Here is a 15,903-nt window from a genome sequence, read left to right as displayed (position 1 = left end):
ATTGGTAGCATTTACTGAGTGTTTACTAGAGTTTAGACTTGGCTCAGCATTCCTAGGGCGGTGTGGCATGTCACCCCACAGCAGCCACCAGCGAGAATGTCCCCCCTTTTCAGATGAGAAAATGGAGTCACAGAGACGCCGGGGGTGGGGGGAAGGGGGCTTGCCCAAACCCACACAGCTGGTGCTCAGTAGAGGCGGGATTTGATCCCAAATGTGTCTGAGTGCAAATCCATGATGGCAGACGGGTCTGCCTGACCCCACTTGCAGAGAGGACTTTGCAGCCTTCTCCTTTGTCTGAACAAAGAACAAAACCTCTCCTAGTCTCAGGCACATCTTTCTCAAATCTCTCTGGATCCTCTAGTGCATGCATAACCCGGAATTATTTTTACCCTCTTAAATCAGCCACAGGAGGTAGTAGCTATAACATTCCCACCCTCTACCCCTCGAAGATGAGGGCTGTAGGGGCAAAGATGTCTCACCTGGAGCTCAGAGGACAGTAAGTTTTCACTCCTCACGGGACCCTTAACTTAAGGTGGTCATTATCAGCTGAAAACGTAGGTCCCCTGTGCTGGAAAAGGTGGAAAGAGAACGAGGAGGAAGACTGCCCGTTCCATCGGGTCTGTCACCCTCTCCGAGAGGGCAGATCTAGCCAGACGTGTGTATGGAGGGTGCTTAGACACCGGACGCCCAGATCAGCGGGGGGAGTTCTTGGGCCACAAGGCAGGTCAGGGGCCTGGACCTTGCAGGAACCTTGAGGTCAACGCAGATCACGCTACCTTCTCCTGCAGTGCGGGGGGAACAGACCATCCACATGGGAAGCAGGATGGGAAGGGGAGGAAGAGAGGGATCCTCGGCTGCAGTGGGGTCTGGTCATAATGAACGGTGTGAACATGGCCTCAGGACAGGCAGGAGAGTGAAATAAGGAAATAGCAGGTGAGAGAGCAGAGCTGGGAGAGGTGTGTATCTGAGGAGGCCGGGCAACGTTGGGCTTCGTGCCTCAGGGCAGCCACAGTCACGGACACTTACTGAGGCCACTTCGCCTACCAACCACTAACGTCTGTAGGGTACATCATAATTTCCAAAAATACTTTTTAAATATCACCTACTCTGTGCCAGGTAATGAGTTACATGCATTATACCTTCTACCTCACCCCCTCCTATTTGCAGTGTAGGCATTACTAACCCATCTTACAGATGGACTCAGGAAAGTTAAGCCTACACGAAAAGGAGAGGAATCTGGATTCTAGGAAAAATCCAAACTGTCACAACCAGAGTTTCTCACTGTCAGCACTATCAGTGTTTTGGACTGGATCGATCTCTGTTGTAGGGACTGTGCTGTGCATCGCAGGCTATTTAGCAGTACCTCTGGTCTCTACCCGCCAGATGCTAGTAACACACACACACACACACACACACACACACACACACCTGCCAGTTATGACAACCAGAAAGATCTCTAGATAATTGCCAAATTTCCCCCCAGGGGCAAAATCGTCCCCTGTGGAGAGCCACTAACTTCGATGCTCGTATCACTTCCGAGAATTGGAATGTTATTTTGTCCCCATGTCATACATGTGGAATCTAAGGCTCCAAAGGGGTTGATAACCTCTGGTTAGGAAATAGTGATGGCACGGACACAGAGAGGGAGCCTGCAGGGTACCCCTAGTCCTGCCAGGTCATAGTGGACAAGCCAGGATGGAATATTTATTAACACTCTATCAACTGCCTAGCTATGTGTTACAGACCGTTATTGATATAAATAAAGCAATACCAAGTCCCTCCCCTAAGTCTACTGTTCCTCTTGGAGCGAGACACCCAACACAAAACAACCAATAACCAGGATTTCCGAAGTCAGGTACCAGCCGTGTGCTGCATGGCTAATTTCATTTAGCCCTCCCTACAGTAGGCTGAGGCAGATACTGTTACTATCTTCCATTTTACAGGTGGACAAACTGAGGTTCTGAGATTTCATCCCCCCTCTCCCTCCCTGAAAGAGCCCGATTTTTACATGCTGAGGCCGGCGCGGAGTCCGCCTCGCCTTATTAAAGACTGCTTTGACAAAGTACGGGACCGTGTCAGGTTCCGAGAGGAAACATTCACCGTGAGCGTGTTGGTGCAGAACATTTTCAGTTCTGAAACCGCTCCTTGTGGGGTTCGAGGAAGCCTCAGCAAAGTATTTCAGGTGCCTTTGTGGAGTCATTTTTGCAAGCGAGGGAGAAACAGAGACTGATGGGCAACGCAGGAGAGGAGCTCTGCGGCGGCGTCTCCTTAGTAATAAACGTGGAAACACCGAGGCCCGGTTTTGAAAGGAATCCTGGAGCGGGTTGGGATCCGGGATCCCCGGCCTGGAAGAGGCGGTCCCGCTGCAGGCTGTGTAGAACGGGCCGCGCGCGCCCTCTGCTGGCCATCCCGGAGAGCGCACCTGTCCTTTGAAGTCCCGCCCTGCTGTGCTTAGGCCGCGCAGTGCTCAGCGTGGCGGGGAAGCGGAGGCCCGGGAAGCTTTGGCAGCGAGATCTTGTTAGAAAAATTACACTGTGGTATTTTGTTCCTGAAGGAATCTGATAATTGTGAGCAACATCAGGATTGCTGGGTTAGGGAGGCAGAATGGCGCTGGTTGAGAGCGAGGACTTTGAAGTCAGGAAAATGTGAGTTGGCCTCGCACTGTCTCCTGCAGAAGCTAATCACCTCCACCGGGCCTTAGTTTCCCCATCTGTAAAGAGAACGCCTTCAGAGAGCTCTTGCGAGCATGCATGTAAAGTGCCTGGCCCAGACTTCCCCCCACCTTCCAAAAAAAAAAAAAAAAAAACCACCCTCATTAATTAGTAGCTATCGTAATTAATTAATGTCCTTCTCCTTTCCAAGGGCCCTTCATTGTGTGGCCTTTGCTTAGGACATCACGTGGACTAAAAGTCTTTTTCATTGGCTATTTATTCCAGGGTCGTTTTAGCATCAACCTTTACGGGACCGGCCTGTCTTTAACTGACTCAGCCAGATGGATATCACAAGGGAACTACGCGGTCTCCGACATTAAGAAGTCCCCGGTAAGGTGACCTAGTGGCTTCCGTTGGGTTTTGTTTTTTTCTCTTTCCTTCCTTCCTTGCCGGGTCTGTTGTGGTGGTGCTAAAGGGACCAACGCGCTTTCCCACTTGCTGAAACTATTTTGCAAAGTGTCAGGAAGGAAATTTAGGACATAAATTGAAGGTGAAGCAAGTGTAAGTTGAGTTTATCCGAAAGAGCCTTGCTTCGCTTCTGGTGAATCCTTCCCTGAGTCCTCAACCTGTGAACCATCCAAGTAATTGGACGATGCCTAACGGGGAAGCTGAAAGCAGTTAAGAAGCCTCTGAGAGAGTGTGCAGCTCCAACACCTTGCAATTAGCCAACATTAGATTCCTTTTGTGAACGTAGGGCACAGGATGTGTGTTTGTTGTTGTTGTTGTAAGAAAAAATGGAAGTACAACAGAGGCTGGAAGGTAGGGATGTTATCAGGTGATGTTCGCAGAGCGTTAGAGAAACACTCAGGGGTTTCACAGTTACCAGGTTTTCATGCTCAAAAGTCCTGCCACTCAAGGTGTGGTCCACATAGAGCATCAACATCACCTGAGGCTTGTTGCAAATGCAGTTTCTGGGGGCCCGTGGCTTCTAAGTCCGGATCTGCCGCTGAACAAGGTCTCCAGGTGGATCATAAGCAAGGCACAGCTTGAGAAACCCTGGTCTCGGCGGTGTCTCTCAGAATCCCCTGGAAAAGTTTCAAATGCATGTGCCCAGACCCCAGCCAGACTGACTGAATGGGAACCTCCCAGGCAGGGGTAGAATTTTTAACTCCCCTTGTATATACCCAGGACAGAAACTGCTGCGTGTTCCAGCCTTCCCTCAGTTCTGAGAACCTGCGACAGGAACCTGACCCCAACGACAAAGGGGAAATTTACCAGAGTATGGCCTGTGGTCCCAGGTCCTGCTTCAGCCGTGACCCTCACAAGGGGTCTCCTCAGAAATGTGGCTGGGGGAGGACAAAGAGGAAGAGAACGGGGAAGGAGGTTATCATTCCAGAGTAGGGTTGCCGGATGAAGTAGAGGACGCCCAGTTAAATTTGAATTTCAAATAAGCAAGGAACATTTTTTCTTTTTACTACATGCATGTCTTAAACACTGTGTGGGACATATTTATTCTAAAAAGATTACTTGTTGCTTATTTGAAACTTACATCTAACTCAGTGCCCTGTATTTTTATCTGCTAAACCTTATCAAAATGAATATAAAGAAGAAATTCAAGCTGTTCCCCGCCCCCCCCCCCCCCAGGAAGGGACGAAACATCCAATTGTGACTTCCCAGGGAAATCCCTGAGTTTCTAGAGCCCCAATTTTCAGCTTCCAGGGTTAAATTTGTCTATGGAAAAAAAAAGAAAAAAGAAAAATCTGACTCCCATCTTGCTCTAAGCCAGTCCCCATTGATTGCTCGTAAATCATTTAACGTTTTCCTTTGCACTGAAAGGAATAAAGATAGCTGATAGACGGCCCGCCTGCTTTAGAATGTGCCACCAAATGATTATGTTCTTCCACACCACTACCCCCCAGGGGCCATATATTATGTTTTAGTCACTCCGAGGGACAACAACATTAACTGCCCAAAACGTGGTCAGACACGAAGCATGATTCCGTAGGAAACCGTCTATGTAGACTCCGTTACCTAAGTTTCAATCCCGTCAGCCCTTATCAGTATTGTTGTTTTCATCCAGAACCTAAAAATAATTACGGCGGAGAGCGCCACCTTCTGGAGAGAATGATCACTGCCCTGCAAAGACGGGTTGGCTGTTTTCCCAAGCGTTTGGGAGAAGTTCCGCCTTTCCTGGAGGGGGTTGGTTTGACATTTGCCTGCCAGCATTTTTTTCTTTTTTTAAATCTTGGTGTTCCGGAAAAAAAAAAAAAAAAAGAAAGAAAAAAAAAAAAAAAAAAACTCTTGGTGTTCTGTGACAGCCCGGAGAGCCGGAGCTCAAAAATTAATCTCCAGGGTCTGCTGAGCACTCCTTGTGAATCCCTGGGAGCCGGCCGGAGCCATCTGTGGCTCCTGGTTGCCGTGCCACGTGCTGCCCTGTGTGCCTCACCTGCTTGAGGGGCTCTCAGAGCAGCATCCCCTGACTACGCGCCCCGAACACAGGCCTCCCTGGCCAATGACATTTGGAAGAAAATTGTATATTTTATTTGCTTCTTGAAGAGGCACGATAAGCCTGAGCTTACTAAAGGTTGGAATGAAGTATACAGGAAGGAAGCCTGTGTGACTTTATCGAAACTAGTGTTGCCCTAAATCAGCGGTTCTCAAACTGGAGCGTGCATCACCTGCTGTGCTAGTTAAAAGCACAGCCAGCCTCAGGAAGGGCCCAAAATGGACATTTCCAGCAGTTTCCTGGGTGGTGCTGATGGCCCTGGTCTCTGCCCACGTTTCCAGAACTGTTGGCCTGAGTTAGACCAACCCCAGAAGCTTCTTTTCAAAGTTACACTTTTTAGTTGCCCCCGAATAACCTGGTGTTCCTTAGAACACACTTTGCAAAACCCTGCACTGTCCTGCTCCCACCATTACGTACTCGCGTGTTGCCCCGAGGGACTGAGGCCCTGCTTTGATTCAGCCTCCGATCATCCTCCCTTACTTTCCTACGGTCTTCTGCTGAGAGCTTCAAAGAAAAAGCCATGGTGAAAACCTCAATTCTCCAAACCTGGTTGGCAATAAAATGTTTTTCCCCAGCAAAACTAGAGGAAGACTCCAGTTGTCCAGGGTAAAACCGAATCACCAGAATCACTTCTGGTGGCTGGCACCCCAGAGCACCAGGTGGGTCCCCACCCCACCTGGGAGCGAGGGACAACCCTATTTCTCAGTGGTGCTTTAGCTGCACCTGCTGTGCACGGGAACTAGAGTTTCTACCCTGCTTGTGTGTGAGGGGGAGACCCACAGAAAGGGGAGCATGGCCCGGATGTGAGATCGGAAAGGAGATGTTGGAATTCGGAGCTCCTCTGCCAGTGACATTCTGTGCCCCCTCAGCTCACAGATGTGCTCAGGATACGAAAAGGCCTTCAGCCCCATCCAGAGGTCTCCCGGGGCTCCCCACGCCCATCCTCAGAGCTGCTATCTGAACCTCCAGGAGGAGGTTCTGGAACAGCCTTGAGAGCTGAGCAGAGCGAAGGGAGGTTCACTTCAGGCCACATGGGAGAGGTGCCCACCAGTCTTCTTGCTTCTTTGCAGGCCTGGGGAATTTGTGGGGTCAGCAAGGGGTGAGGGGCGGGGCCTGTGTTTCTGAGGCCTGGCTGCCTGGCCCTGGGGCCTAACAGACATTCCTTACGCTGAGGGAGGGTTGTAGATTGAAGAACTGCTTTGAAATTAAAAATTAATGAATTTTGCATTGTCATAGAGGAGATGGCCTCAATTCATATCTCTTTTTAATTTATTTTTTTAATTTACATCCAAGTGAGTTAGCATGTAGTGCAACTGTGATTTCAGGAGTACGTTCCTTAGGGCCCCTTACCCATTTAGCCCATCCGCCCCCCCGAACTACCCCTCCAGAACCCTCTGTGTGTTCTCCAGATTTAAGAGGCTCTTACGTTGTGCCCCCCTCCCTGTTTCTATATTGTTTTTGCTTCCCATATCTTGTAGCTCATTTACAACCAGTGGAGTTAAGGGAACACGAGATGAACGTGTTGGGTCAGGGTGCAAGTGTATACGTGGTCCGGAGTCAGTGCTCATTCATCTTCCATGTACTGCCTCCTACCTCGTAGTTCACTTGTGAAAATCCCACTGTCTGCAAACATAGAAATCATACTGCAGGCCAGGAGGGAAAAATGACATTTTAGACATGTGTACTTTTTCTTCCATACATTCCTGTAGAAGTTAGAGATTTAAATATATTCTAAATATTAAACAATGTGTATATTCACATATATGTGACTGTGTAGGGTTATATTGGGAAATATATATACCTCCCATGTTTTATGGGCAGTTCACCACCAGCACACTCCAAAGAAATGTAAATCAGGGGCGCCTGGATGGCTCAGTCAGTTAAGCATCTGACTCTTGATCTGGGCTCAGGTCATGATCTCACAGTTTGTGAGTTCGAGCCCCGCGTCAGGCTCTGCGCTGACCGTGCGGAGACTGCTTGGAATTCTTTCCCTCCCTCTTTCTCTGTCCTTACCCTTACCCTGCTTATATGTTCTCTCTCTCTCTCTCAAAATAAATAAGTAAACTAAAAAAAAAAAAGAAAGAAATGTAAATCAATACGCTTCCAGAAAATCACAAGTAAAATCACGAAGCCTACCTCACGTTGATGGAGGAAACCAGAAACATTTACGAAAAGTATGAAATACAAACTATTCATAATGGAGCAGAGAATCTCTCGTTTTAATTATATGTAACAGTTCAAACTAAGCTAACAAAATATTCACTGAAAAGAGATTTTTAGAGTACTTGCTTTAATGAAGAAAATAAAAATGATTTATAATTAGTGTTTCATTGTATGTGAGTAGGTACTTCTAAGATGCTGGAAAGCATACCTTTTTCTCTGAAATAGGCACTGTTTCCATGACAATCATATTTATGCTAATCATTCTCTTAGTATGTTTTTTTCTTTGTGTTCTGTAGTAAAAATGATAAGTTTTAGCTCAGACTTGATCTAAATCACATTAACAGAGTCCCGATTAGTGAAATAGCATGAACATTGCAAAGCCATTATCAGCACCTTTATAATTACCCAGACTTTTCTCCTTCTTCATGAGAAAAGGCTATGATGGAGATCCACACATGAAAAACTACCTTTACGATAATAATAGCTAGTATTTTTTGAGCACGCACATCAGGCCAAGAACTCTGCTAAGCACTTTGCATACATTCTTGCTTTTATAGCAGATCTCTGAGGGCAGACAAATATTACCCCCATTTTACAGATGTTCTAGGAAACTGAGGCTTAGAGAGTTGCTTAAACATGCAATACAAGCCCCAGGCAGTCTGACTGTGGTTCTCTCTACTGCTGGGTCCGGAGAGAGTGTGAAGAAAGCATGAGCTTGTGTGAGACAGAAGACATTCACAGCACATCAGCATTCTGAAGACCCACAGGCCAGCGATTTAGCCTCCAGAGAAGGTTCCTAGTTGGAAGGCTGGCTGGTCTGGCATCACATCCAGTTGATGGTATCAGATTGGCTCCAGAATTAATACGGGCCCCTAAAAGTAGGACCAGTTAGGGGCGCCTGGGTGGCTCAGTCGGTTAAGCCTCCGACTTCTGCTCAAATCATGACCTCACAGTTCGTGGGTTCAAGCCCCACGTCTGGCTCTGTGCTGACAGCTCAGAGCCTGGAGCCTGCTTCCGATTCTGTGTCTCCCTCTCTCTTGGCTCCTCCCCCCCTCAAAAATGAATAAACATTAAAAAATAAATAAATAAAAATGTTAAAAAAAAAGTTTAAAAGGCAGAACCAATTTGAGTTTTAGAAATAGATCACTCTTCCAACTCAACATCACTCATAATCAAAGGCAAGCAAATTTTTAAAAGGGAGAGAAACTATTTTGTTCTCTTTGTTAAATTGACAGAGCTTTTCTTCCCTTTGTTTTTAAACAAGATTATCCGTTATTCGCAAGAGACTTTCACAGTTTGGCAATATGAACCAAACCTTCATGACCTTGACCCAATTCTGGGAATGTAGCCCGAAGATATCCTGAAATGCAGGCACAAGTATAGTTCATCACAGTGTTTCTCTGGACAGTGAAAAATGTGAACCATCCAAGATGCCAAACGTTGTGCAGGAATGAAAGGGTGGGGGGTGGCTAACACAACATGGGAAATTTACACAGTGAGATATGATGTCACAATTAGACAAGGAGTTCGTCACAGCATGGTAAAGTGTTAGGGGAATTAATTCAGCAAGCGATCTGAATTGCGGGTCAAAAAGAAGAGTGTATATCAGCTTCAGCCTCTCATTCATTCATTCACTCATTTAAGAAATCTGTATTTAGTCCCAGCCTGAGCCATACACTGTTGGGTTCTAGAGACCTTGAAATTTAAAAAAGACATTGGCCTTGAGCACCTGGGTGGCTCAGTCGGTTAAGCGTTCGACTCTTGGTTTCGGCTCAGGTAATCTCATGATTCTTGGGGTTCGAGCCCCACATTGGGCTCTGCGCTGACAGTGCAGAGACTGCTTGGGATTCTTTTTCCCTCTCTCTCTGCCCCTTCCATGAGGATGCTCACTGGCTGTCTCTTTCTCTCTCACTCTCTCTCTTTCTCTTAAAATAAACTTTAAAAGCAAAAGAAGACATTGACCTTGCCATTGTGGGACTTACATTCTAGCAGGAAGACAGATGTAAAGAAAGTATTACCCAGTTTTATAGGATGCTATGTGGTAGGTAACTGGGTAAGGAAGATTTTTAAGAGAAAGTGGCTGCTAGGCTGGGTTCTGAAGAATTTAACAGTCAAAAACTGGGGTGGTCCAGTGTACACAGATGGGCAAGGGACACGGAAGAGAGTTCCAGGCATAGGCCATGGTATTGCATGTGCAAAGGCCCTGTGTTATAAGGGGCATGTCAGAAGAACAACCCAACGAAAGGCAGAGGTCAGGGGTGGGGTGGAGGGAAATGATAGCATCTGGAGAGTCAGGAAGGGATCGACTGCAGGCCAGCAAACTTCTTCTGTGAAAAGCTGAATAATGAATACTTATAAATATTTTAGACTTTGCCAGCCAGGGGGCAAAAATCAGTGCTAATTGTATATGTATTTATATGACAAGAGTGAAAACAAATTTGCACAAAATTTTTATTGATTCAATTTTTAAAATAATAATTGAGTACATTTTTTTTGTAAACATACTTAGCAGTGAGAACCATGGAATATTCAGAAATGATCATATTTTGCTTAAACTAGCTGCATATTTTGCTTAAGTCTCTGTTATCAAAGCTGATAAGTATTTGTTAATGCGGGTCAGCGATGAGATTTTCTGCATTTCATCTTTATAAACTTTATTTTACACAAATAGGTATTGTCAAACACTGATATAGTCCACAACCATGTCCTTTTAATTGAGCATATTCACACCTTGGCAAGCATTTCTAGAATCCTATTCGATTTTTCTCTTGGTATTCGCCCTTTTGTACGTCATTACATCACAGATTAAGCCCTTGCCATTGAAGGCGAGATAGAAGCTTCTCAGATGCCTTGTTAAATGGATTTTGAGATATGAAATTTGCTCGGCACTTCGCCCAAAGTCCAGAACATGGTGTGGGTGCTGCCACTCAAGCTCAGAAAGTACATTCACCAAAAATATACGTGGCCTGAGATACGGCTTCTTGTCTTCATTCTCAGCAGAATGGAGAGCACGTAAAGCGGCTTCACCCTACTTACGATTGGAACAATGTTAATTGACGTTAAAATGACTTTACCCCAGGGTAAGCTGTGCCTGTAAATGCACTTTTGCCTTGAAATTCAGGTTCCATTCCCTAAGAAATATTGTCAGATCCATAGCAAAAGCTAATGCGCACAGCCAGGGGGGTGTCCAATTACAGCGACTGAGAGCAGTTCTCGTTCAGAAAAAAATGTTAATCCCAGCTCTGAGCTCGAAAGTTCACCGTCAAACCTGTCCACTGCTAAGTTATCAAACTGCTAGATGGCAGCATGGGTCAGGGCATTCCGTTTCTAGTTCTGACAAGGAAAGTTTATAAAACTGATGATGGATAAGGTCGTGGTAGCGAAAGCTGTTCATCCTGGCTCTGTAACACCTGATGGATTCTTCTCTTTTCCACCAAGCACCTACTGATGGATAATACATGAAGTGATTATAGGCTTCAGACACCTTACATTTTTATGAGCTTTGTAAATTTGACCAACTAAAGCTTTCTCTGCGTTCACGTACTTTTTTACAACTGTCAGTTGCCAACACATCTTGGTAGATTCCACTTCAGCAGTTCTGTGCTAGTGTTTTCTCAGCCTCTTTGAAATTGTCTTGCCTGAATTCATTTCACACAGACTATTCACGGAAGCCAAGTCTGTAGTCACTTCACGCTCAGCATCGTCTCAAATAAACAACTGAATGATATCCATAATACCTACCTATCAGCTCATCAGGAGCCAAAAACAAAAAACAACACCCCCCCCCAAATTATTTGCCTCGTGTTTTAATTGATTATTGATGTTACTGTCAGTGTCATCGATTTTTCAAGCAACTGTTTTCCTCCCGAAAACGATTGTGGTCTTGAACAATTTATTTTCTCTGGACGCATTTGTTCAGCTGTTAACAATGAAACAAGGATGTCTTTAACTCACCATGGGGCAAACTGTTTTCCCGGCTTAGCTAATGCATCAGCCACTTGGAAACTTACTTGGTTTCATTATTTTTACTCAGTTTCATTTTTTTTTAATTTCTTAATGTTTATTTATTTTTTGAGAGACAGAGAGAGACAGACCATGAGCAGGGGAGGGCAGAGAGAGGGAGACACAGAGCCCAAAGCAGGCTGCAGGCTCCAGGCTCTGAGCTGTCAGCACTGAACCCGATGCGGGGCTCAAACCCACGAACCGTGAGATCGTGACCTGAGCCGCAGTCAGTTGCTTAACCCAGGTGCCCCTACTCGGTTTCACTTTTTTATCGTTGGGAAGAAACAATGCTACGGTGAGATCTTCGGTTTTGAATTTTCTAAATTTATGACCATGGCTTTCCTTGTGAGTTGGAAACATGTGCTGAGGCTGAGGTTGGTGACGATGGTGTATATTGTATTCTCCTGGCACAGCTGTGGTGTCATTGCATGAGAAACACAATGCTTTGCCATCTAAGTTTGATAACAGAATAGCTCACATACAACAGTGCCTTAAAAGAGCAACATACACAGTCCCTTTCCATTTCTTGTTCTGACACGATGGTATGCACTGGTAATGAAACAAAATACAATGTTAGGATATGGCAACACGCACAGCATTGCAAACACTGTTAAGTCACCCCTGTGTCCCTGTGGTTTGCATTATGCTGAGTCGCGGTGCAAAGCAATGAGAGCTGTCACCACCGTCCATCCTGCTCTTACAGCCTGGAAGCAGGCACAGACATTAAGTGAATGAATGAACATGGCTGTGTTCCAATAAAACTTGATTATGGATACTGAACCTTGAATTTCGTACAATTTTCAAATGTCAGGAAATTCGGTTCTTGGTTTGCTTCTTCTCGCCGTTGAAAAAATGTCAACGCTCTTCTTGATTGATGATTGACGAGCCACACAGAAACAGGTGGCAAGCTGGATTGGACCCACAGACCATAGTTTGTCAGCCTCTGCTTTAGACCGTGTGGGGACGTTGGGGTCTGCTTCTATTCAGAAGGCCTACCTCCCTCCCGTGCATGCAAGAAAGATGTCCAAAAAGCCAGCGCAAGCCTTGGAAACACTAGTCAGGCAGGGAGTCTGAGAGCATGCGTTTTCTTGCAGGACGGTACCCGAGTCATGGGAAAATGCGGTGGCTACTGTGGAAAATGTACTCCGTCCTCTGGCACTGGCCTGGAGGTTCGAATTTTATAGTTAAGGTAAGTAGGTCCCACGTTTCTCTCTCTCTCTCTCTTATTTTGTAAACTCACGATTAGCAAATGTAGCAAGTCATTTGCCCCCGGAAACGTTACTATTAAGCATCTTGAAACTGACTGGCTGTTGTAACTTTTTCTTTCCTGTTCATCTGCCCTGTTCATCTGTTCTCCGCCGTGGATAGGAGGTCCCTAGGCTTTCTGTGTCAGATTCCTCTGCAGTTTTTCTTTAAAAACTTAACCAGGCTCCATCTCTAGAGGTCCTGAGGTCTCTGGCACATCTAAGAATCTGTAATTTTGATACAGGGAATTCTGATTCAAGTGACTTACGGATTAACTTTTGAGATACTGCCCGAGAGTACTGCATTAATAATATTCATGACATTCACTGAGCTGTGACTGTGCCAGGCACCAGGCTGAACACTTTGCTGGCATTATTTCATTGAACCTCATAGTAAAGCCACAAGAGGGGCCACTTACCCTCATTGCACAGATAGAAACTCAGGCCCACATAATTAAGTAGCTTGCTTACGATCACAATAGATTCCTTCGGCGGAACCCATCAGTGTCCTACACCAAAGCCAGTGCTCTCAATTAATGCTCTGTTCCACACGCTTGTGACTCAGCGTGTCATCCAAGGACTGGCATGATCAGCATCACCTGGGAACTTGTTGGAATGCAGAATCTCAGGCCTTCCCCTGGACTTACAAAACCAGAATCTGTATTTTAACAAATCCACAAGAGAGTCATGCGTGTGAAGGTTTGAGAATTCCTGGTCTCACTACATTATGCTGGCAAGTGCTCCCTCTGCTGGGCAGAGGAATGAATCGGTCACTCATTTTCTGGTCCCCGCGCCTTCAGCTACAAGGTATGAGTTCAGCCAACTCATGTGACCCTTCTGCAACTTATTTCAAGCTTTCAGCAGTCCATTCTCCTGGAAGGCCCTTCAGGATCCTGACACAGGAGTACCTACTTGACATTTGTGTATCAGTGTTTCAGTTTAATTGAAATCCGTAGTCAAAACTATGATCTTCAGTTAGGATTGTTTTTATTGCAAGAGGCAACAGGAAAAAAAGGAACTTATCATCTTAAGGAACTGAGAAATCCAAGCAGTGGGCTAGCTGCAGGCATAGCTGGATCCAGAGGCTCAAACGGAGTCATCAGTACTCATTTTTTCTCCCATCAGTCAACAAGGCTTGCTTCATTCTCAGGCAGACCATTTCCCCAACACCATGAGCTGCCCCCCAAAAAACGCTCACATCCAGCATTCATTCTGCACAAGAACTCAGGCTCTTGTTTGCCACATGGGCACTTCTGAACCAATCACCATGTCCAGGAGACAATGTCCTGAACTCATGTACCCACCTGGAGTCAGGTGATTGACAGCTTCCTTTAGAAGAGGAAAGAGGCGATTGTTATCAGGAAAGATGAGATGGGATGGAGACAGGCAAAGTCAGCAGGTGTCCACTAGAGATTCCCATTTTAAATGTATTTTACATATTTGATATCTAGTAAAATAGTATTGTGTGTGTTTATGTGTAGTAAAATTTGAGTGAGTGTATATTATAATATTTACATGTATGTCTAGGAAAAAAACTAGAAGGAAAGGTGCCAATATTTGAAAAGCATTATCTCACGTGGGGGATTTCAGGCTAGGAGTCTATTTTCTTCTATATACTCCCCTGAAACGTTCATGTTCCTATAGCAGACACATATCACTTTAAAAATCCAGAGAAGTTAACAAGTGTCATTTTTTAAATTCTGTACGTAAAAATCTTTGGCTTATCTACTCTTGACTTACCGCAGTTGATACAGGAGATTTACTTTTCTTATTTGGTGTGTTTATTTCCAGGTGCTCTGAAAAGGAAGCCATTATGGGATGGATGAAGGATAGTAATGCAATACCTCCACCTTAAATTTGTGTGCGTGTGGGTGTGTGAGGACTTGTATGAGTGTGTGTGTGTGTGTGTGTGTACATATGCACATATATACATATATATACACACACACACATATATATCTGTATATATGTGTGTGTGTGTATATATATGTGGAATATCCTAATGATGTAAAGTTTAATATTTATGTTTGAAATTATTTATTGTGATGTAATATTTTTGTACGTAAAATGATTCTATTATGACTGCTTTTTGCATTATGTTGTCCCTTGCAGTCAAATCACTGCATTTTACGTACTCTACATTATATGTAGTACTATGACAAAAGTGATCCTTCATTATCACGGTACACTATTGTTTACTTTCTATCTGTAAATATTTTATTGTGACCTTTAAGAAATTGTAATTTGTCTTTTTAAAACAACCTAGCTGCCATCAAGGTGCTACAGAGTCGTGTGAGTGTATTTTGGCATTTCTAGGAAAGTATCCGCCCACAAGTAATTTAGCGATGTCACAGATTGTACCAGCTATTAGTTATGTTAACTATTCAGTTTCATGTGATCTCTGGGAAAAAAATTGCTGCCTTGGTGCTATATAATGTATATATTTAAGTGATCACCAGACTCAGAAATGTAAACACTTTTAATAAAAGGGAGGCATAGAAGGACAGAATGCAACGGACAGAATCACTTGGAAAAGTAAGACCACTTGTTCTTATTTTTGGACACGCTTGTTTTGGAAGAGGATTGGACTCTGTTCTTTTTGTTACTGTTATTAATACTTTGCTTCAGTTCATGGTGCCTAGATCTCTCTGAAGTTAAATGGAGGAGACCCCAAAGCCACTGCATTACAGAGTGATATTGAGAAAGTGAGATCCTCTCGACATTTTGCCGAGACGTTCTAAAATGGTGTCCCCGTTTATCAGCTGCAAGACAGAGGATGCTCAGGATGGGGTGACCTTCAGCACCCCCAGCACACCCGGAGAAGTTCAAAACTAGTTCCTCATCGTCAGGACTGCCTTCTGCCTAAACGCATTGACTGGTGACATGACTTTTCTTCAGGCCATGCGCCTGAGACCCTGCCAGTTCATGGCTGCTGCAGTAGTTAGCATTTGTGAGAAGACGTAAACCGTGGAATGGAAGACACCTGAGTCTTTCCAATCTTCCATTAACCCACTCCTTGTTACTTACATCCAAAATGGAAGTCCTGAAGTCAGTGTCTCTCAGCCCTTCCAACCTGATTGAAGGGGAGTCATTGCCAATGACCCGTGGCAGACCTTCAGTGTTTGAAATTCTGCCCACGTCCAAAACCCAAAGCGATTAGAAAGAACCTGGGAGTATCCTCCAACCCCCAAACGAACTCCAGAGTGCTCCATAAGAAGTTATACTCAGTGTATGAATAAGTGTTATTCTCCTTTATTAATACATTGTGAAAATATACTATGAATAAATACCATGACCACATCCAAACATTTGTGTTTCACGTGGTTTCTGGACTCTT

General features: G+C 44.9%; 1 protein-coding gene across 2 annotated transcripts in view; it reads left to right on the top strand.

The window, feature by feature from the left end:
- Positions 1–14,482, top strand: part of ADAMTS9 (ADAM metallopeptidase with thrombospondin type 1 motif 9) — a 161,006-nt gene extending 146,524 nt beyond the window's left edge. For both annotated transcript variants that reach the window (XM_042979355.1, XM_007084435.2), the window contains 3 exons: positions 2,937–3,041; positions 12,417–12,511; positions 14,358–14,482. In XM_042979355.1, the coding sequence (XP_042835289.1) occupies positions 2,937–3,041; positions 12,417–12,506 (195 nt within the window). In that variant the 3' untranslated portion in view covers positions 12,507–12,511; positions 14,358–14,482. The remainder of the gene's footprint in view (positions 1–2,936; positions 3,042–12,416; positions 12,512–14,357) is intronic.
- Positions 14,483–15,903: the final 1,421 nt, after the last annotated feature.

The sequence above is a fragment of the Panthera tigris genome, chromosome A2, assembly GCF_018350195.1.
Source record: "Panthera tigris isolate Pti1 chromosome A2, P.tigris_Pti1_mat1.1, whole genome shotgun sequence".
In the NCBI taxonomy this organism is placed as follows: domain Eukaryota; kingdom Metazoa; phylum Chordata; class Mammalia; order Carnivora; family Felidae; genus Panthera; species Panthera tigris.
The sequence above is the reverse complement of the archived record's forward strand: the minus strand, read 5'-3'. Positions and strand labels throughout refer to the sequence as shown.